The 21077-nt window shown below is 45.0% G+C and overlaps 1 protein-coding gene across 2 annotated transcripts in view; it reads left to right on the top strand.

The window, feature by feature from the left end:
* Positions 1-19233, top strand: part of slc1a4 (solute carrier family 1 member 4) — a 40646-nt gene extending 21413 nt beyond the window's left edge. Inside the window, exons 3-9 of one of the 2 annotated variants that reach the window (XR_005945769.1) lie at positions 258-335; positions 1138-1304; positions 3883-4116; positions 8233-8427; positions 12755-12889; positions 15299-15608; positions 18065-19233. Coding sequence is in view for 1 of the 2 variants with exons in the window: in XM_041210630.1 (XP_041066564.1) it covers positions 258-335; positions 1138-1304; positions 3883-4116; positions 8233-8427; positions 12755-12889; positions 15299-15533 (1044 nt within the window). In the remaining variant the exon portion in view is untranslated. Of the gene's footprint in view, positions 1-257; positions 336-1137; positions 1305-3882; positions 4117-8232; positions 8428-12754; positions 12890-15298; positions 16762-18064 lie in introns of those variants that run through there. The other variant, XM_041210630.1, reaches the window with a different exon arrangement.
* Positions 19234-21077: the final 1844 nt, after the last annotated feature.

The following is a 21077-nucleotide window of genomic DNA, read 5'->3' as shown; positions in this document are numbered from 1 at the left end:
TAATGAACAAATGAAAGCTCCTACATTTTTGGCACTATTAAAAAGCATACTGTTAAAAGTGACTTCACTATGGTGGGCACAAGAATTCATGTAAACATTTCTGAATGAAATTATACCTATTTTATTTGCCTTTAGTGGGGTCACTGATTGCGGTGGTTGGTATCTTGATGTTCCCAAAGAAATGTATTTGCAGAATGTGTTGGTATTTATGTTGATCTATGAATTGGGACAGGTCTAACACAAGCTTCATTTTTCAGTATGCGACAGATTACAAATGGGTGTTAACAGCTGCTCCTGATGGAAATGTAACATCTGGAAACACTACATATGAAAAGGTAAGAGTTGTTAGAACTTAGATAGCCAGTTAGTGAAGGATAGAACTGGAGTCTGGTCTCTCAACACCTATAAACTTTTATTTACAGAGATACATGTTACAAACATGCACCTCCAAACCCAACAACCACAGTTTCAATCTGCTCCTTTGTATAGAGCACAAGTTAACCCCCATTTAATGCCAACCACCTGAAAGCAACTAAAACACCCAATTAATATACAATTAGAACAAAGACTGGGATGGAACTTCCTGATTGGTTTTATAAGTTTTAACTAAAATGAATAGACATGTCCCAGCCCATGTGACAGTTTCAGAGGGGACATGTCCCTAAAATTTTTGTTTACCTTAATTCAATGTTTTATCAGGGAATGTAATCTGCCTGAGGCAGCTCTGCGCCTCAGGGAGATTTCTGTGCTCTTTTGCATGCGAGAGAGTGCACTCCCGACTCAGGGAACCACCCCTCCCCTCGCCCGCACGGAGTGCACAGCGCTTCCAGGCACACGTCACGCTGATGGGCCTTAATTGGCCTGCCCAAGTAAAATGGCGGCATGGACCCGACCGGGGGCGCCGAGCAGGCCCGCCCTCCCACACAAGCCCCACAACGGTGGTGGGGGGGGGAAGTTCTACCCCATGTTTCAGGTCAATGATGGGGAATCTTTTAAAACTGTACAAGGCAATTTTTTTTTGACACCAGAAAGACGTCACTTTAAGCTTCTCCTTGTTGGTGTGAAAAAGTGATCATTCCATTTATATAATTTCCTCCCTTTTATTCCCCTGCCCTGTGCTTGTGTTTGTGATTCCAGGTTCCTATTGGTACTGAGGTGGAAGGGATGAACATACTAGGACTGATTCTCTTTGCAATGACTTTTGGAATTGCTCTCAGGAAACTTGGCCCTGATGGAGAGCAGCTGATTAGGTTTTTCAGTGCCTTCAATGATGCAACTATGATCTTGGTTTCTTGGATTATGTGGTGAGTTATTCAGTGTGGATCTGTGGGGGGCGGGGGAAGGACCTTCAATAGTGGAATGTTGCAAGCGCACCCCATCCCCCCTCCCACCCACCCCGGCAGCCTGCCCCCTCTCCGTGTGGAAAACAGACCCGAGGTGGGGAACAGGATGATTACGTTAAAATGGAGCAGAGCTCTTAGCCACTGCTTTCCTTTCCTGATTTGACCAGCCGTAATTTTAATTCCCAGACGGCAAGGATGCATTCCTTGAAATGTAATCGGGGCACAATGTGCTATTTTAACTCAAGACCCGAGTTGTGGTGGATCCCTTCTGCATTTCAAAGGTTAAGGGGAGAAGGCAGGAGAATGGGGTTGAGAAACCTATCAGCCATGATTGAATGGCGGAGCAGACTTGATGGGCCGACTGGCCTAATTTCTGCTCCTATGTCTTATGATCTTATGGTCTAAAACCAACACAGCCAAGGCCAATCCCTTTCTTAGTTGGGCCAGGACCTGTGCACCATTTGATCCCTGTCCTTATGGAAGAATATATTTACCTCAGAGGGAGTGCAACCAAAGTTCATTAGATTCCCCCCCTGGGTTGAGGGATTCTCCTATGAGCAGAGGTTAAAGAGAATGAGCCTAAAGATTCTTGGATTTTTGCAGAATGAAAGGTGATCTCAATGAAACAATGAAGATTCTTGGAGGGCTTGACAAGATAGAGATTGAGTGGCTGTTTCCCCCTGATCAGGGAATCTAGAACACGGGGGTAGAGTCTCAGGATAAGGGGCCGATCATTTAGGGCTGAGATGAGGAGAAATTACTTCAGTTGTGAATCTTTGGAATTCTCTGTCCTAGAGGGTTTGCTCAGTCTTGGTGTATATTCAAGACAGAGGTTGATAGATATTTGGCTACTAAGGGAATTAAGGGATGTAGGGATATTGTGGAAAGGTGGAGGTGAGATTGAAGATTAGCCATGACCTGACTGAACGGTGAGCAGGTCCGAGGGGTTGAATGGCTGCCTCCATGTTCTTAGGAGGAGTAGAAATGTCCTCCACTTCCCCTGGCTTCTCTTGCAACCCCCCGACCATCCTCCCTCATGTCTCCCCCATCACAAACACCTCATCTCAGTTTTGGAAATTTTAATTGCTCCCTCCCCCACCCCCAGCCTCAACAGTTTTTTGGGGGGAGAGAGTTCCAGATTTGCACTGTTTCTTTCTGGGTTAGAGTGTGTCAGAGAAATCATCATGTGGTGTGAGCATTATAATCAGAGTCAGTATTGCTAGAATAAAGAGCTATAGGTGGGGGTATGGAAAGAATTTAGCTTTCCTTCCTAACTCCTGACTTTTAATCAGTTATCTCTGCTGTGAAGCATACGTTTTTTAAATTCTTTCATGGGATGTGTGCATCACTGGCTGGGCCTGCATTTACTGCCCATCTCTAATTACCCCTTTGAGAAGGTGGTGGTGAGCTGCCGTCTTGAACCGCTGCAGTCCACAGTGCTGTTAGGAAGGGGGTTTCAGGATTTTGACCCAGCGACAGTGAAGGAACGGCGATATATTTCCATGTCAGGATGGTGAGTGGCTTGGAGGGGAACTTCCAGGTGGCGGTGTTCCCATGTGTCTGCTGCCCTTGTCCTTCTAGATGGTAGCTGTCGTGGGTTTGGAAGGGGTCATCGAAGGAGCCTTGGTGAGCTCCTGCAGTGCATCTTGTAAATGGTACACACTGCTGCCACTGTGTGTCGGTGGTGGAGGAAGTAAATGCTTAAGGTGACTTACACTGTTGTTAGCTGAAGACAGAATTTGAGTTTGTGTGGGGTGCAGTTTATGAAGAGAATGGGTTGGATGCTGAATGGGAGGCTGTCCCCAGGAACTGTACCCCTGCAGCTGAGGAAATGAGAGAGTAAAGATTATCTTTAATTGTGTTAATCATCCACGTCTTTGTTACCTCCAGACTTGACTATTCCAAACCTTTCCTGTTTGGGTCCATTCTTCCATCCTCCATAAGCATGAGCTCATCCAAAACTGCCACCCATGTCCTAACTTGCAGCAAGTCCTGTTCATCCATCATCCCCATGCTCACTGGCCAACATTGGCTCCCCATCTGTAAATGCCTCGATTTTAAAATTCTCATCCTTGTTTTCAAATCCCTCTATGGCCTTGCCCCTCCCTGTCTCTGTAATCTCCTTCAGTTCCAAACTCTTCTGGGATCTCTGTGTTCCTCTAATTCTGGCTCCTTGAGCATCCTCAATATTAATCACTCCACCATTGGCCATCAGTCACCTGGGGCCCTAGACTCTGGAAATTCCACCCCCCCCCCCCCCCCCCCCCCCACCAAATAAACCTCTCTATCTCTCTACCTCTCTCTCCTCCTTTAAGATGCTCCTTAAAATCTAACTCGCTTGTCCTAGTATCTCCTTAATGTGGCTCAGTGGCAAATCTTGATTGATAACTCTCCTGAGAAGTGCCTTGGGTCATTTTTCCGACATTAAAGGTGCTATATAAATACAAGTTGTTGTTGTTGTAATTATTCTAGTGTGTACCGTGCCATATTCTTCCTGTCATGATACACTGCTGATTGTTTTATGTCTTTTTTGAAACAGGTATGCACCAATTGGAATCCTGTTTCTGGTTGCCAGCAAAATATTGGAGATGGATGATGTTGTTTCCCTGGTGACCGGCTTAGGAAAATACGTTCTTGCTTCTATACTGGGACATTTCATACATGGAGGAATTATTCTACCCTTGATCTATCTGGTGTTTACCCGCAGAAATCCATACAAGTTTCTATTAGGCATCATCACTCCATTGACAACAGCATTCGGAACATGCTCCAGGTCTGAGATTTTTTAAAAATTGTTTTGTCATCAATATAACCATGGGGGAAACCATTTTCTGTTCACAGCTATTGAGATTATCAAATGCTGCAGGTCCAAAACACAAGCCAATTAGGAGACCCCAGATGGCCAACAGCTTGGTCAAAGAGGTAGTTTTAAGGAGCTGAGAGGACCCCCTCATTCTTCTAAACTCCAGAGAGTTTAGGCTCGTTCTACTCAAGTTCTCCTCACACGATAGCCCTGTCATCAAGGGAATCCAGCTGGTACAGTGTTCAGAGGGATAGATTTTCTTTAGAGGCTTTTGAAAGGTGCAATGAAGCAACAAAGCAAAGTGTTTTGGAGTGATATCAGGACCTATTGAATGAAAAATTGGTCAATAATGCATTGCAATGTAAAGAGAAAATCAGAGTTAGAGGTTACAGGCTGAGAAATCTGAGCAGAAAATTGCTTAGGTATTGTGGGATGAGATCACAGAATAATTTGATGACCAGGATAAATTGATGCTCTAGAGGACAATGAACTAGTGGAGATTTATGAGGAAAGGTAACTGGAGGTTTTACATTCAGTGTAGAGAAGGGAAGGTTGATCAGGAGAGTGGTTGAGAAATTGTTTATTGTAATTTATTTTTGCTATGTGGACATCACTGGCTAGGCCAGTGTTTATTGCCCATCCCTAATTACCCTTGAGCAGGTAGTGGTCAGCCACCTTCTTGAACTTCTGCAGTCTATGTACTGTTCTAGGATTTTGATTCAGCGACAGTGAAGGAATGACGATATACTTCCAAGTCAGGATGGTGAGTGGCTTGGAGGGGAACTTCCAGGTGGTGGCGTTCCCATCTATCTGCTGTTCTTATCCTTCTAGGCGGTAGTGGTTATGGGTTTGGAAGGTGCTGTTTAGGGAGCCTTGGTGAGTTCCTGTACTGCTGCTACTGTGCATCAGTGGTGGAGGGAGTGAATGTTTGTGGATGGGGTGCTGATCAAGCAGGCTGCTTTGTCCTGGATGGTGTCGAATTTCTTGAGTGGGGGCTGCACTCATCCAGGCAAGTGGAGATTGTAGTGGTGATGAAAATGTGAATTAAGCTTTGGGCAATGGAGAATCAGACAAAGACAGAAGTGTAATGTTTCAGAGGTGAAAATTTTAAGTTTCAGGATTGACTGGACTTGTCCATTTTTAGAATTCTACAGATGGTGAACTTGCACAAAACCCTCTATGAGAGAAAGCGCTACAACTGGACAACGGAGAGAATGCAAAATGTCTCCTCGATAATGAGACTGACGGCAGAATTTCAGGCCTGGGCACAAGATGCTGTTTATTATTTTGTATAATTTAGGAATCTCTGATAACACTGTCAGTACATTGTAAATACAGCGTAATGATGAAACATTTTATGAGTGATGGGCTTTTCCAGAGTTGCTTTTAGCAGGTGTGGAGAGAGAACTGTTAATATTTACTAGGTTCTCACTCCCACCATCAGCTGAGTGATATAATTGATGTCTTAATGGACTCTCCACTGATGGAGAATTTACTCACCCATTACTAAAGATTCCAAAGTGTTTGCTTAGCTGGACGTCATAAAAAATCTTGCAACGGAAGTATCACTGTATATTGGTGTGAGCAGGTGAGAGGGAGAGTGTGCAGTAGAACTGGTCAGTCTGCTCATGGGAAATTAGTGCCCAGTACAAAGAGCACTAAAGGACGTGAACAGGACTCGTGGGGGGTTGTTTTGGGGGGGTGTGGGGGGGGGGGGGGGGGTGGTGGGGGGTGGGGGGTGTGTGGGGGTGTGGGGTGGGGGGTGTGTGGGGGTGTGGGGGGGGGGGTGTGTGGGGGTGTGGGGGGGGGGTGTGTGGGGGTGTGGGGGGGGGGGTGTGTGGGGGTGTGGGGGGGGGGTGTGTGGGGGTGTGGGGGGGTGTGTGGGGGGGGGTGTGTGTGGGGGGTGTGGGGGGGGGTGTGTGGGGGGTGTGGGGGGGGGGTGGGGGGGGGTGGGGGGGGGGTGGTTGGGGGGGGGGTGGGGGGGTGGTTGGTGGGGGGGTGGGGGGGTGGTTGGTGGGGGGGGTGGGGGGGGGGGGTGGGGGGGGTGGTTGGTGGAGGGGTGGGGGGGTGGTTGGTGGGGGGGGTGGGCGGGTGGTTGTTGGGGGGGGTGGGGGGGGTGGTGGGGGGGGTGGGGGGGGTGGTGGGGGTTTGGGGGGTGGGGGGGGTGGGGGGGTGGGTTTGGGGGTGGGGGTGGGGGGGGGTATGGGGGTGGTGGGGAGGGGTGGGTGGGGGGGGGGTGGGGGGGAGTGAGGGGGTGGGGGGGGAGTGGGGGGAGTGGGGGTGGGGGGGGGATTCAGGGAAGTAGAAAAGTTGGATCGGCGGAACATGGGTGAAAGGAGGACAGTGAACAAAGGCCGAGGTAATGATTTGGGGGTGCAGTGGTTATGTTCCTGGTTAATAATCCAGAGGCCTAGACTAATAATTCAGCATCATGGCCAGAATTTTTAGCTTGCCGGGTGGACACGTGCCCGGCCCGTGCGAGAGTAAAATGACTCGCAATGACGTCGGGCGAGCGCCTGGTCTCATCTTGCGCTCGTGCAGTATTTCGGTCGAAGGGCTCGTGTGGGAGTTGGCAGGACGCCCGCTGACAACTAACAGGCTTAATAAGGGCATTAAAGTCCCAACTGAATTATTCGCTGCCCATCCAACCTCGTGGCTGGCAGGCTGATGAAAAGGCCTTTGGATTTTTTAGGAAATCTCATCCGCAGCAGATAAAAAAAAATAAAATAAAAATTTAAACATTTCACTAATAACATGTCCCTGCTCATGTGACATGTTTTTTTTTAACAATTTAAAACTCTTTCTTTTTAATTCTTAAAACCTTCATTTCCCTGAGGCAGCTTTGGAATCTGGAATATAATGAAACCTGATTTAACAGTGGGTCATGAAGCTGTTAGACATACTGTTAAAACTCAAACGGTTCACCATTCTCACTCTAGAGAAGGAAACCTGTCACCATTACCCCATCGGGCTTGTGTGTGATTGCACCAACATGGTTGATTCATAATTGCCCCCTGGAAAGGCCCAGCAAACCACTTAACCGTATCAAAGGAAAATGAGGTTAAACCAATGGACTGTTTGTCATTGATTCAACCCAGTTAACCCTGCAAGGTCCTCCTTGCTAACACTTGGTACTGGTGTCAGCGTTGGGAGACCTGAATTTTCAGTTTAATGCTTCTGTTTTCCACATTTTGCTCTGAGTTACCAGCAAGGATTGCAATTCCTGCTCTCACTCTTTTGGGAATACTAATGGGTGTAGATGTCAGATAAGAATAGCATCAGTCCCAGCTGTGATACCTTTGTAGTCAAAGAGCTTGCCAACTTGTCTTTACATCAAATTTAACAGGACAGAAGCAGGCCATTTGTTTAAGCTGGTCTGTGCCGGTGTTTATGATCCACATAACCCTCCTCCCACCCTACATTATAACCATGACAACATAACCTTCCATTCCTCTCTCCCTCATGTGCTTGTCCAGCTTCTCATTAAATGTATCACTACTGTTCATATTAACCACTCCCTCTGGCAGCGATTTTCATGCTTTCACCACTCTCTGGGTGAAGAAGTTTCTCCTGAATTCCCTTCAGGACTTTTTTAGTGACTGTCTTATATTGATGGACTCTGGTTGGTTCACACATGAATAATAGCATCATTTGGTCAGTGATTTAGTCTGTAACTGCATGCAATCGAGCTGGCCCAGGGTGGGATTCAGCTCTGTCTGATTATAGTTTAGAGGGCAGGCAGGTTTCTATAATCGGGCTCAGAACTCCCTGTCCATGGAGGCAAAAAGTAGGAGACCTCCCTCTCTCTGCACCTTTAACCCAGGCTCCTTAAAACCCACCTCTTTGACCACGGTTTTCTCTAAAGTGTGGCCTTATGCCACATTTGTGTTTGATGATTGCTCCTGTGAAGCAGCTTGTGACATTTTACCACAGTAAAGTGGCTACGTAATTGTAAGTTGTTGTTGCAGGGAGGGTATTTCAGAGGTTAGGACCTAGGCACAAATTAGAGTCTAATCTTGTGGTTGCTATGTTAGCCCTATTGAGTGTACCGTATATTTAACTCTATCTCCCAATGATACGTTACAGCTCAGGCACCCTCCCCTCAATGATCAAATGTGTTGAAGAAAACAATGGAATCGACAAAAGGATTTCTAAGTTTGTCCTTCCCATTGGAGCTACTGTCAACATGGATGGAGCTGCCATATTTCAGAGTGTTGCTGCTGTCTTTATTGCACACTTGAATGGTGTCACCTTGGATGCAGGACAGATCTTTACTATTATGTGAGTATCATGTTCTCATTTCATCCTTTTTTATGTAAAGAACTGACCATGAGGCATTTAGTGTCAGAAATCTCTTACTCCAGGCTGCTTTCAGCCATCTCAACACTTTTTTTTCTTAACTTCATCCACAGAAAGGCAGCTTTTGTTAGACCGGTGTCAATTTTGCCAGGCCAACCTCAGGCCCTGAGATCCACCCCTATGCATGAGATTGTCAATTCAGTTCTCATTTGTGATTATTATTAAGTCATTTTATGCTATTGACATCATTAGAAACATAGGCTGATATAACACAGAAGGAGGCCATTCAGCCCATTGTGCCTGTGCCAGCTGTTAGAGCTATCCAATTCATCCCACTCCTCCCTGCTCTTCCCCCATTGCTTTGCAACTTTTTCTCTTCAAGTATTTATCCAATTCCCTTTTGAAAGTTCCGATTGAATCTGCCTCAACCACCCTCTCAGGCAGAACCTTCCAGATCACAGCAACTCGCTGTGTAAAAAAAAAAATTCTCATCTCCCCGTCTGGTTCTTCTGTCGATTTTACTCTAAATGACAACTTGTGTTCATTGGCAACTTTTCTGAATGCTGAAACCCTCCTGACTTTGGCTCTTGGAAGCAATAAGGGAGAGAGAGATGATGGTTAGCTCGTTGCCCAGTTTGCATTCTGACCAGTCACAGAGGTGAAAGGACATTGTGTTAACTCACTGTACCATCCAATCTCAGTCATAACATACTTCAAAACAGGAAAAAGGGCCTTGATTTAAAAGGAGATTTTTTTTTGAGTAACAGTCATAACAAATCTGCTCTGAGCTTGCAGTTATCTCTGCTGCCTGTATCCTAACTCACACTAAGTCCTGTTTACCCATCAACCTGTGCTCACTGACCTACATTGGCTCCCAGTTTGGCACAACGCCTCAATGTTAAAAATTTCATCATCTTTCCATCCCCTCCAAGGCCTCGCTCTCTCTGTACCTCTATAATCTCCTCCAGCCCTACAACACTCCCAGATCTCTGCACTCCTCTAATGCTGACCTCTTTGTGCAGTCCTGATTTTAATCGGTCCATTAATGGCGGCCGTGCCTTCACTTGCCTGGGGCCTAAGCTCTGGAATTCCCTCCCTAAATCCCCCGCCTCTCTACCTCTCTCTTCATATCTTTAAGATACTCCTCAAAAGTAACCTCATTGATCGAGCTGTCCTTAAACTCAAACTTTATTTGGTGATCGTTCCTCTGAGGTGCTTTGGATCATTTTACTATGCTAAAGGTGCAATATAAATACAAGTTGCTGTTGTAGGTTCTTAGTCTCTCTGTTCCTGAACTGTGTGACCTCTGAGAGGCGCTGGATGGCAGAATCATCTCTTGTGTGGCCTTGAGGAAAGGACAAGACTGGGGCTTTCAGTTTGATGCCCCCCCCCCCCGCCCGCCAGTTGCTGCCCTGGCACAGGACAGGGACAAATGATGGAGAAGTAGTTAAGAGTTCCATTTTCAGTGTGTTTGAGACACTGACCCTGGGAGGGAGAAAATTACAGGAGGGATTGGGGGAATGAACATTCTTTCAAAGTGAGGTCTGATGTCATAAAACCAAATTGGGTTTTAAGGGTGCCTGGAGGTGACTGCGCACTTTGATCCCAAAAGCCAACAGAAAATGAAAAACTGGCTTTCCTTTACAGCTATATCTATTTTGATGGTTAACATTATGCCTGAGCTTCAGAACAGCCAAGAGGGAGAGTTTTGATCCCAAGGTTTGAGACTGTATCATTGTTCAAGATTATCTGAGAGGAGTGATCACATCTCGAGGTCTATTTGGTGCTTCCCAATAGCTGGGGTTTTTGACTATTGTGAAGCTACAATGCTTTTTTGAGTAATAACAGTTAAAAATAAAACTCACCATGTTGTTCTCAAGTTAGACACTTGCATTTTTTGTACTCTTGCCTTCTCGCCCCTAGTTTTGTCCAACAGAAAAGAATCAAAGCAATTTCTAAGTAAATCTAGTTGAAAGGCATTTGAGTGGAACAGGTACAAAGAGGCGGTGAGTAGGAGAGTGTTGGAATAGTTGGGTCTGGAGGTAACCCAGGCATGGATGAGAGTTTCGGTAGCTGGTAGGCTGAGGCAGGGGCAGAGGTGGGCGATGTTACAAAGTTGGTAGTAGGACATCTTTGTGATGGACTATAGGATAGGCTGCTTGTATCAGGCAAGGGGGAGGATCTCTATGTGGAGCAGAACATGCTGTGACATGGAATCAGGGAGAGCAGTTTGAAATAGTCACGCCTCATTTGCCTGAAAGTCAACCCTGTGTCTCCACAAGTGAGTTCTCAACTTTTGTTTACAGTTTGATCATTAATCAAAACCAAAAGCGATGGTTAACTCAGCAAATCTCTTTCCTGAAAAATCAGGTTGAATCAAACCAACTTCAGTTCAATAGTTCTCAGACAAGATAGCATCAATTTGTGTTTCAGGAAGCTTGCACTGTAGTGCAAGTTCCTCTTTGAACAAAATTCCTTTCCTATTTTGACAGAACTTGCTGATTGGTGGGTTTGAGCTACTAGTTTGTGTTTGCAGTTAGGTCAAGTACTCAAGTTTTGGCATTCTCTGGGTACAGTCCATCGATCATCACAACATCCTAGAGTTTGAGGAAATTTGGATCAATTAATTTTAATTTTGCTGTTACTCATAAGCCCTGTTGGTTAAACTATCCCTCCTTGACCTTCTTGACCTGTCTGCAGCCTTTGACACGGTGACTACTCCTCCATTGCCTCTCTGCTGTCATGGGACTGCTCTCACCTGCTTCCATTATCTATCCAGTCATAGCCAGAGAATTCCAATGGCTTCTCTTCCTGCTTCCACACCATCATCTGCAGAACCCCCCAGGGATCTATAAGAGGGCTCCTCTTATTGTTCATCTACGTGCTACCCATTGGCGATATCATCTGAAAGCCAGTGTTAGTTTTCACATGTACACGCAGCTCTACCTCAACACCAACTCTCTCAACCCTCTACTATTGCGAAATTATTAGACTGTTTATTGGACATCCAGTACTGGATTAGCAGTAATGTCCTCCAATTAAGTATTGCAAAGATTAAAACCATTGTCTTCAGTCCCTGTCACAAAGTCTGTTCTCTAGTCGTTGACTTTATCCCTCTCCCTGGCAACTGCCTGAGAATAAACCAGACTGTTCACAGCCATGGTTTCATATTTGACCCCAAGATAAACTTCTGACCACACATTCATGCTATCAGTAAGACTGCCTATTTCCACCTCCATAACATTGTCTGACTCTGACCCTGTCTCAGCTCATCTACTGCTGAAACCCTCATCCATGCCTTAGTTACCTCCAGAATTGACAATTCAAATCCAATCCCATCAGGCCTCCCACCTTCTATCCTCCATAAACTAGAGATCATCTTAAACTCCGCTGCCCAGGTCCTAACCCACAACAAATCCCATTCACCTATTACCCCTGTGCTCACTGACCTTCATTGGCTGCTGGATAGGCAATGCCTTGATTTTAACATTCATAATCTTGTTCAAATCCCTCCATGGCCTCATCCCCTCCCTAGCTCTGTAATCAACTCCAGACCATCCCTCTGGAATCTAATTATAATCGCACCACCAATGGCGGCTGTGCCTTCAGTTGCCAGGGCCATAAGCTCTAGAATTCCTTCCCTAAACCTTTCTGCCTCTCTACCTCATTTAAGACGCTCCTTAAAACCTGCTACTTTGACCAAGCTTTTGGCCATCTATCCTAATATCTCCTTATGGAGCTCAGTATCAAATTTTGGGAGCACCTTGGGACATCTTACTACATTAAAGGTGCTTTATAAATGCAATTTGTTGTAGTTGTTTGAAATAATTGATGTATTAAAGAAGAAGTGAGAGATTATAACTATCAGGAAAAACTGAATAGATGGGAACTCTTTTCTCTAGAGAAGCTGAGGGGTAACCTAATCAAGGCGTTTAGATGTGGAGAAGATGTTTCCAGATTAGAACTAGGGACCAGCAATATATGATAGTCACTAATAAATCCAATGGGGAATCCAGGAGAAACTACTTTACATAGAGAGTGGGGAGAATGTGGAACTTGCTATTATGTGGACTGATTGAGGTGAATATTATAGATACGTTTAAGGGGAAGCTGGTTAAACGTGAGGGAGAAAGGAATAGAAGGATATGCAGATAGGGTGAGATGAAGAGGGGTGGGAGGAGGTTCATGTGAAGCATAAATACCAGCATGGACCAGTTGGGCCGAATGGCCTCTTTCTGTGCTGTTGACTAACTGGATGAAATGTGAGTGAGCGATGTTATGGCTGAAATGCTGCTCGTGGTGATTACAGAGTGACTGCAACAGCATCCAGTGTTGGAGCAGCGGGAATCCCGGCAGGAGGCGTACTCACAATAGCAATTATCCTGGAAGCTATTGGACTTCCCACCAATGACCTCTCCCTCATATTAGCAGTTGATTGGATTGTGTAAGTACTTCAGATCTCACTACAGTCCAAATTTTTACCTTTTTGTTGAAAAAAGGTAATTTATATTATATTTAAATGTTGAATTATTCAATTGCGATTTTTTTGCTTTCCGTTTATTAACCTGTGCCACTTGCAATGGTTGGAAACTCGGAATGAGCTATTATTCTGGAAACCCAACATGACTTATTTAGAACTGAACTCACCCAAACCCAAGAGCTAACTTGATAAAAGTGTTATTCTCTGCTCAATGTCAGTGGCGATTTAAAAGAAGTGAATTGAACAGCTGGGCCTCTTTTTAATCCATCAGACAAATTTCTGCTCAGAATAGCAGGAAATCTTGCTGTTTGGTGAATGTTCACATCCGAGAGGTAGGTGGTAGTGACTTTGCTGCCTATGTCTTAACTGGCACAAAGTCCTCTTTCAATATCACCTACATTGGTTCCCAGTCAAGCAACATCTTTATTTTAAAATTCTCACCCTTGTTTTCAGATCCCTCCATGACCTCTGCTCTCCATATCCCTGTAATCTCTTCCGGCCCCAAACCCCTCTGAGGTATCGGCGTTCTAATTCTGCCCTCTTGGGCATTTCCAATCATGATCATGCCACCGTTGGTGGCTGTGCCTTCAGCTACCCAGGCTCCGAGCTCGGGAATTCTCTCCATATGCCTCTGTGCCTGTCTTTGCCTGTAATTGTAGGCAGCTCACCACCACCTGCTCAAGGGCAATTAGGGATGGGCAATAAATGCTGGCTTTGTCAGCGATGCCCACATCACACATCTCTTTGCTCTTTTAAGACTTCCCTTAAAACCTACCTCCTTGACCTAACTTTTGACCATCTGCCCTAATATCTCCTTGTGTGGTTCAGTGTTAGATTTTACTTTATACAGTTCCGAGAAGCATCTTATTACATTTTATATAAATACGGGATGTGATGTTGTTGTTCTGCGAGCATCTCACCTGGGAAGGAGGGAGTCGAGGATAGGGCAGTGTTGAATTTCCCTGTGGCTCTGCATTTACAGTGTAACTATTGCCTTCTGCTGACAGTACATTGATCAGATGGTAGGAGCCAAACTTTGCATATAGCGAGTATTAATGAGAACACTTCTGGTCAGACATTCCAAATAAACGAGATAACAGAGGTGGGAATACAGAGGTGTGTCATGGCAAAAAATAGATTCTTGGTCAGACCACACTTGGAGATGCTGTGAGCAGTTCCAGGTGCCACACATTAGGAAGGACATATTGCCTTTGGAGGGGCTGCAGTGTAGATTTACCAGAATGATACCTGAACTCTAAGGGTTAAAATACAAGGAGAGATTAAACACAAACTAGGGTTGTATTGCCTGGAATTTAGAAGGTTCAGGGTTGATTTGATCGAAGTTTTCAAGTTATTAAGGGGAACAGGGAGGGTAGAGAGAAAGAAACTATTTCTGCTGGTTAGGAGGAGTCTGGGACTCAGAGCCAGGCGATTCAGAATGAAATTAGGGAACACTTTTACACACAAAAGGCAGTAGAAGTTTGAAACTCTCTTCTACAGACAGCGATTGACACCAGATTAATTGTTAATTTAAAATCTGAGATGAATAGATTTTTATTTATCAAAGGTATTAAGGGATATGGGGATAAAGTGTATGAAGTTGTGGGTGAGGTGATGTTGGTAGAGGTAAGGGGAGGAAGAGAAAGACTGTTTGGTGTCCAGTAATGGTGCATCAGTTTACAGGTAGGTGGTTCTGACAGTGTTAACACAGCTGAGTGACCCACCTTAAAACTGCAGCAAGGTAACCAAGCTAAATGAAAGCATGAATAGATTCTCAGATAGTGTTGGAATCTTGACTTGGCTGTTAGCAAGATTTCTTTTTTTGCTCTTTCTATATTTCAGGCTGACAAATTCTTCTTGCTTTATGTTTTAAATAACAGTGTTTTCAATCCTGATTGGTCCCTGAGTAATGCACGTCCATGTAGAACTGATCTATACAACAGAGGGGAGGTCTGGTTAGGCTCCAGTTTGTGCTGTTCTGGGTGATTCAGTCAGGGTGATTTTAGGGACAATAAAAGTGCTGACATTGCCCCCAAAAAGCCATGAAGTAATAGAATGTCAGAACAGGCTGGAGGGGCTGAATGGCCTGCTCCTGTTTCTATGTTCCTAAGCTACGTTTAGTTTTCCTGCTTCTGATTCTATGCACTGATCCCAGCTGTAAAAAAATTATCCACGTGGGCTTTGGGTAATGCCATAGTCGAGCTCAGTTCTGTTGCCACTTACAAAGCTTTTGGGCAGCATTTACTCACTTGAGTTCCCTCAGAGCCACAAGAGGGCCAATTACCACCATCGGGCGTGGGTAAGGACTCTGGAGGGGTGAGCAAAGGTCTCCTATCATATTCTGAATGATTGATTCCTCTGATTGTGAATCAGGGACAGGAGCTGCACGGTGGTTAATGTCGAAGGGGATGCTCTGGGAGCAGCAATCCTTCACTACACCAGTTTGAAGGAACTGGACCCAGTGAAAACGGAGCTAACAGATGTGAAAGTTGAGGCTGTGGCTAACCCTAGTTCAGAGGAAGAAACATCTCCACTGGTCACCTACCCTGTCCAGCCCTCTACTCCTGTCAACGCCATTGATCCAGAACTAAAAGAATCAATACTGTGAAGGCATCAGAATACCCAAAACAAACAACTGCTACCTGTGTCAGAAACCCGTTTCACCCTGGAGCATCTACGTGGGGTAAATAACCTCCTGTGTTTTTGATTTCTGATTATTTAATGTGCTGGTTTGTTCTGTGGAAACTAGTGTTGGTATCACTGCCTTAGTCATCTTCATACTGGTCATTCCATATTGGTTCAAGTAAAAATCACACACCAATCATGAGGAAACATTCCCAGTGAAGATTCTCGTGAGTAGCACAACGTGGAAACACATGGTGACTGGCTGGGACCTCAATCGGTGACATTTCAGCAAGTATAATGATTAAGAACTTCAATTATGTTTAATATTTCTGTTTAACTGTCCTGTTATTTTTTCCTATTTAAACATTAATGTCTATAGAATAAGATGTTACTGCAATGTACCTCTTCCTTCCTGTTAACAGATAAAACAGGAGACTTCATATGTTCTTGTGTTAATCATTAATCTTTCACACTGAGCAAGTATTCCATTGCCATTTACAGTATCCTCTATATCATCACATGAATGTGTTACTGTGTTGATGACAAAAAGACTTTTCGGATAGAAGTGCATTTCGGATGTTCGAGATGTTGCTTTAAACTTTAAGTCTTGTGCCTTAAAGTGTATTCTCTCTGCTTTACTTTGACTCCTCTTCAGTCCAGAACTAGCTATTTTTAGCTTGATTTTGACCCAGCAGGCTAACAAGAAGAGAAATGTAAATGAGCAATTCCCACAACCCAAAGATAATGCAACAACAAAATGGAAAATGGTTAACAAAGCAAAGAGCTTTGTTTCTCTGTGTGCCACTTTAATATGGAGCAGTGTAGAGTTGCTGCTACATGCTTTTGGTATCCCCTGGTAGCACATTGTACAGGATAAGGTTCCCCTACTGGGCCTGCCTTTGTATCTGAGACTGGAGAAGCACAGAGACTGATGGCACTGGCTTCCTGAGGGTGTGTTAAACAATTAAATGCTAGAAGATCTGCATGTAAAGAAGGTAGGAAGGCAAAGGCTTCCAAGAGATTTAATTGTGTTTTTTATTTAAACTATTTTGGCCTGAATTAGTGTTCCTCATTCAAATGTATTCTTCCAAATCTTTTTAAAAAAAACATGGGACAGCATTTTCCCCCCATTGGGGTAGGGGGGGTTGGGGTTGTGGAGGAGCAGGCGGGTTCCCGATCGGGGAGTGCGCCGCCATTTTACGTGGGTGGGCCAATTAAGGCCCGCCCGGCGTGACGCGTGCCCGGAAGCGCTGTGCGCTCCCTGTGTGGGCAGAGGCGGGGGGGGGGAGTTCCCTGAGCCGGGAGTGTGCTCTTTCACACACATGCGCGCGAGAGAGCGCACAGATCTCCCTGAGGCAAAGTGCCGCCTCAGGGAGTTCGGCTAAAATGTGAAAAACAGATTAAAGAATAGAAAAAATTTTACTGACATGTCCCCTCATGTGCCACTGTCACCTCATCCCAACAGTGGATGAGGCTTCATGTTTTTTCAGAAGGCTGCCTGGGCTCTTCGCCTGCCCGGCAAACTTTAAAGTTGGACGGGCAGGTCTATTAAGTGTTTTAACTACCTCAGTAATGGCCTTAGGTGTCTGTTGACAAGTTGGTGGGTGCGCAGCTGACTTGGCTGTGCGCCCGCCGAACTGAAAATCTAAATGACGCGGGGTGACTCCGGGACACACGCCTGACGTATCCCCGTATCATTTTACACGACCGGAAAATGCTGCCCATGGTTTCCTTTTGTAAAAAGCCCCCTTGTAAAGATTAAAATGCAAAAAATGTAAAAATAAGATATTCAGCAAGGTGCCCACCTTGATAGTTTTCGGAACAGTTTTTAAAGTTTCAAAGAAACAATCGAGACCTGCGTTTTGGAAGCTTTTCAATGTTGAAAGTGACACTTGGTGCCTTCGCTATCTTTTGCCATGTTTATGCCTATCTCCCGGATACACTTTCATCTTGCAAGTCATTTTTGAAACACAGTTTAGTGCTTTAAAGCTACGTGTAAAGTACTCCAATCCAGGTATGTGTCCATCATCATGTTACACTGAACCAAGCCCCACTATCTCGAGGATTGGCATCAATTTTTCTAAAAGCTGGTCCTGTCGGGATAGGGGAACAATTCTTGACTAGTCCAGTTAGAATCCGCTTTCGCTGCACACAGTGCCAGCTTCCACACTGACTTTTAATGTGAAGCAAGTTGCAGCATTTTGTTACTAATCTCTTGAGAGAATTAAGCAGCAGAGCATTTTTACTGAGGAACCTTAACAACACTTTTTATCTCATGAGAATTATAATCTCATTCTGTGCGGACAATTTCCTCCGCTGTGAGAATGGAAGATAAAGAGAAAAAATTACCTTCCTTTCGTAACTTTATTTGTGTTTGTAAACAAATGCAATATATTACAATGAATCTAATACCAATTTCTTTTGTACTGATATACTTTTTGTTTAAAGACAGCATTTTGCTTTATTATATATGTTTTGTTGCTAATTAACTTAATATTTCATTTGTAACATTAGATTCTGCCGAGTTCACAACCTCATCTTCAGATCTCTCCACGGCTTCTCCTCCCCTCCCTATCACCACGTAGCACAGCACACATAGGGAACGATAATGTCGTGGTTATGTTACTGGACTAGTAATCCAACAGATGGACTAATATCCTGGAGATCTGAGTTCAAATCTCCACCATAACAGCTGTGGAATTTGAATTCAATTAATAAAGGTTGGGAATATGAAGCTATTATCTGCGGTGGTGGCCCCAAAAGTATTTTGTCATTAAAAACCCATCTGGTTCACTGGTGTCCTTTAGGGAAGGAAATCTGCTGTCTTTACCCGACCTGGCCTACGTGCGACTCCAGCGATGTAGTTCACTCTTAACTGTCCCCTGAAATGGCCTAGCAAGCCACTCAGTTGGATTAGGGACAGGTCACAAGTGCTGGTTTTGGACAGTCACAATCCCACAAGCGACCAAAAACAACACAACCTGTACAGCACGGCAGACTAGTAATAGGGCAATGCCAGTTTCTTCTTTCCGATACCCCTCCTACCCCACCCACCCTCTGCCCCACTGCTGGCTCCAGCACACCCACCCCTGATGGTGTCTCATCTCGTGTGGATTTGCTGACTCGAGCGGACACCAGGCCTTTTCTCCCTCTAACTGCTGCCAACTCCTGCTCCACCCGCGTGTCTGATTAAAATGCAACATGGGTAGCAAGGCCTGGAAACAGGTGGTGGCCCCTTCACGGATTCTCACTTGGGGAAGATTATTGGGCAGAGTGGGGGCTGGGACAAGGAGCAGAGGAAAAGGGCGCACATGGAAAATATCATTTTAAAATTCAAGCGATTATTTCACTTGTGGCCTTATTTCTCTCTGATTCCAGTAATATTACTGCAGCTCCCAGCATTGTTCAACCACCTCAAACTGTTCAGAAGGTGAAAAGGACAATGATAGTTTGCACTTGTTACCATGACTACTGCTGATTGATGTCTGTCTTGTATGTTTAAATTATGTAATTTAGCCTGTCGTGATGTAATTTATAGCCTATAACTTCTAACATAACAATGTTGTTCCTGCTGTGGATCACATTACAAGCAAATGCTGTGAATTTAAAGTACTGACTGTCGTACTCTGGAATTAACAGCAAATCTGTCTGCAATGTTCTTTGAATAAAGTTCAAGCTGTCAATGTGCTATCTTTGTATTTTTCTAACTAAAATCCTACTGTAGCCATTTAGTGGGTTTGTGTCATTTAATGTTGTTCATATTTAGAGTTTATGGCTTAAAAAAAGAGGGAAAAAAAACAGAAACTAAATTATGAAAGGCGTACCTAATGCTCGTTTTGCAAGTGCAGTAGAACCTCGGGAGGTGTCTCTATATTTACATGTTAATTTTGCCCTTAAGATAGGCTGCCAAGGCTTTAGCGAGAGAGCAGACGAGGTTCACTTGAATGGTATCAGGATCAGGGATAAGGGACCTTGGTTAACGTGGAGAGACGAGAGAAACTGGGATTCATCTCCTTAGAGCAGAGAAGGTTAAGGGAGATTTAAGAGAGTTGCTCAAAATCATGAAGGGTTTTGATAGAGTAAATGAGGAAAAACTATTTCCATCGGCAGATCTTGGGTCTGATTGGCTATTTATCCACCAACAAGGCAACAGCCTCCAAGGCCACAAAATCAGACAGGTTAAACCAGCAAATGATTCACAGAAACACGTGGAACTGAGGTGCCTTTGTTTTGAGGGCCAGATTACAACTATAACATCGGCCAATGTCTACTGTGCTCCAGTTAGTTTCTCTTGGCAAAATACAGAATAGTAAAACATTGAATTTATTACTTTATTAAGAACAAGAACTGATAAATATGAAACTTCAAAACAGATTTATTATCAATATGGAATATTATAGACAGGATCATCTTACTCTTCTTGCCTTTAACTCAAATCAGTCCAGGTAAGTTATGTTGCCTGGAGGTTTTAATTTAACTAGACTGGGTTACGTATTTACAACGCTATGGAGGAGTTCCGGATATCCTCTTGAGTTGAGTAGCACAGAGTTACTTGCTAGATTGTTACTGAGAAGCACAGAATTTCACTTTCAGTTTTGCAGTCTACTTATATTCTCATCACAAATGCCTGTCATGAATGTGAACCAAAACTGTGACATGTTCCCAAATCCAAACAACTCAAAGATATTGGCTGGAATCTCCTGCTGTATCTGGTGGCGAGCTTGGAGACGGGAAGGGCATTTGATGAAGCAGAGCTGTGCTGTACCAGAACCTCGCTGCCTTCTTGCCTCCACCAGAATTAAGTTCTGGGCAGGAAGGCCCATGGTCAACCATCCCACCCCACTGCCTTTTGAGGCCTTTAAGTGGCCAATTAATGACCACTTATAGGCCTCATCCGCCCTCCATTGATATTATCCCAGCTGCAGGTGGGCCTGTTACCATCCACGCCGGGTAAAACTGTGTGGCCAGCTTGTCACCTCCCAGGGTGGTGGTAGGGACAGCCCTTGATCGAAGGCACTCAGTACCCGACCGAGGGACTGGAAGTGGGGGGAAGCCATCCCCCGACAGCTGACAGCATCCCCCTGTTCTTGTTGCCAACGCACCCCTCTCCCCGTGAAACCCCCCCCCCCCCCCAACCCCAACCCTGTGAAATTAGCACCCCACATTCTTTACCTGCAGCCTGGGTCACTCTGCCATCCTGAGGCTCTGGTAGCTGTCCTTCCAGCAGCAGCCACCGCCTCCCCAGGGGCGCTGCTGAGCACAAGTGCTGCCGGCCTCTGATTGACCCAGCAGCTCAAGGTAGGCAAGACTGATTCCAGGGGAAGGCCCACTGCTGGCCTTGCCCACTGCCTGATTGGCTTGTGGTTCAAAGGGCCTTCCAGAAAACAGACAGCGTGGGTGTCTCTCCAGTTCTCCAGATGGCGGGCAAGAACCCCAACACCTCAGCAAAGGTTCCGCCCATTGACTTTAATAGTCTCCATAGGTAAATGCTCCGCACATTGACTTCACAATTACCCAGTTAAAAACC

The sequence above is a fragment of the Carcharodon carcharias genome, chromosome 2 (assembly GCF_017639515.1).
Source record: "Carcharodon carcharias isolate sCarCar2 chromosome 2, sCarCar2.pri, whole genome shotgun sequence".
In the NCBI taxonomy this organism is placed as follows: domain Eukaryota; kingdom Metazoa; phylum Chordata; class Chondrichthyes; order Lamniformes; family Lamnidae; genus Carcharodon; species Carcharodon carcharias.
The sequence above is the reverse complement of the archived record's forward strand: the minus strand, read 5'-3'. Positions and strand labels throughout refer to the sequence as shown.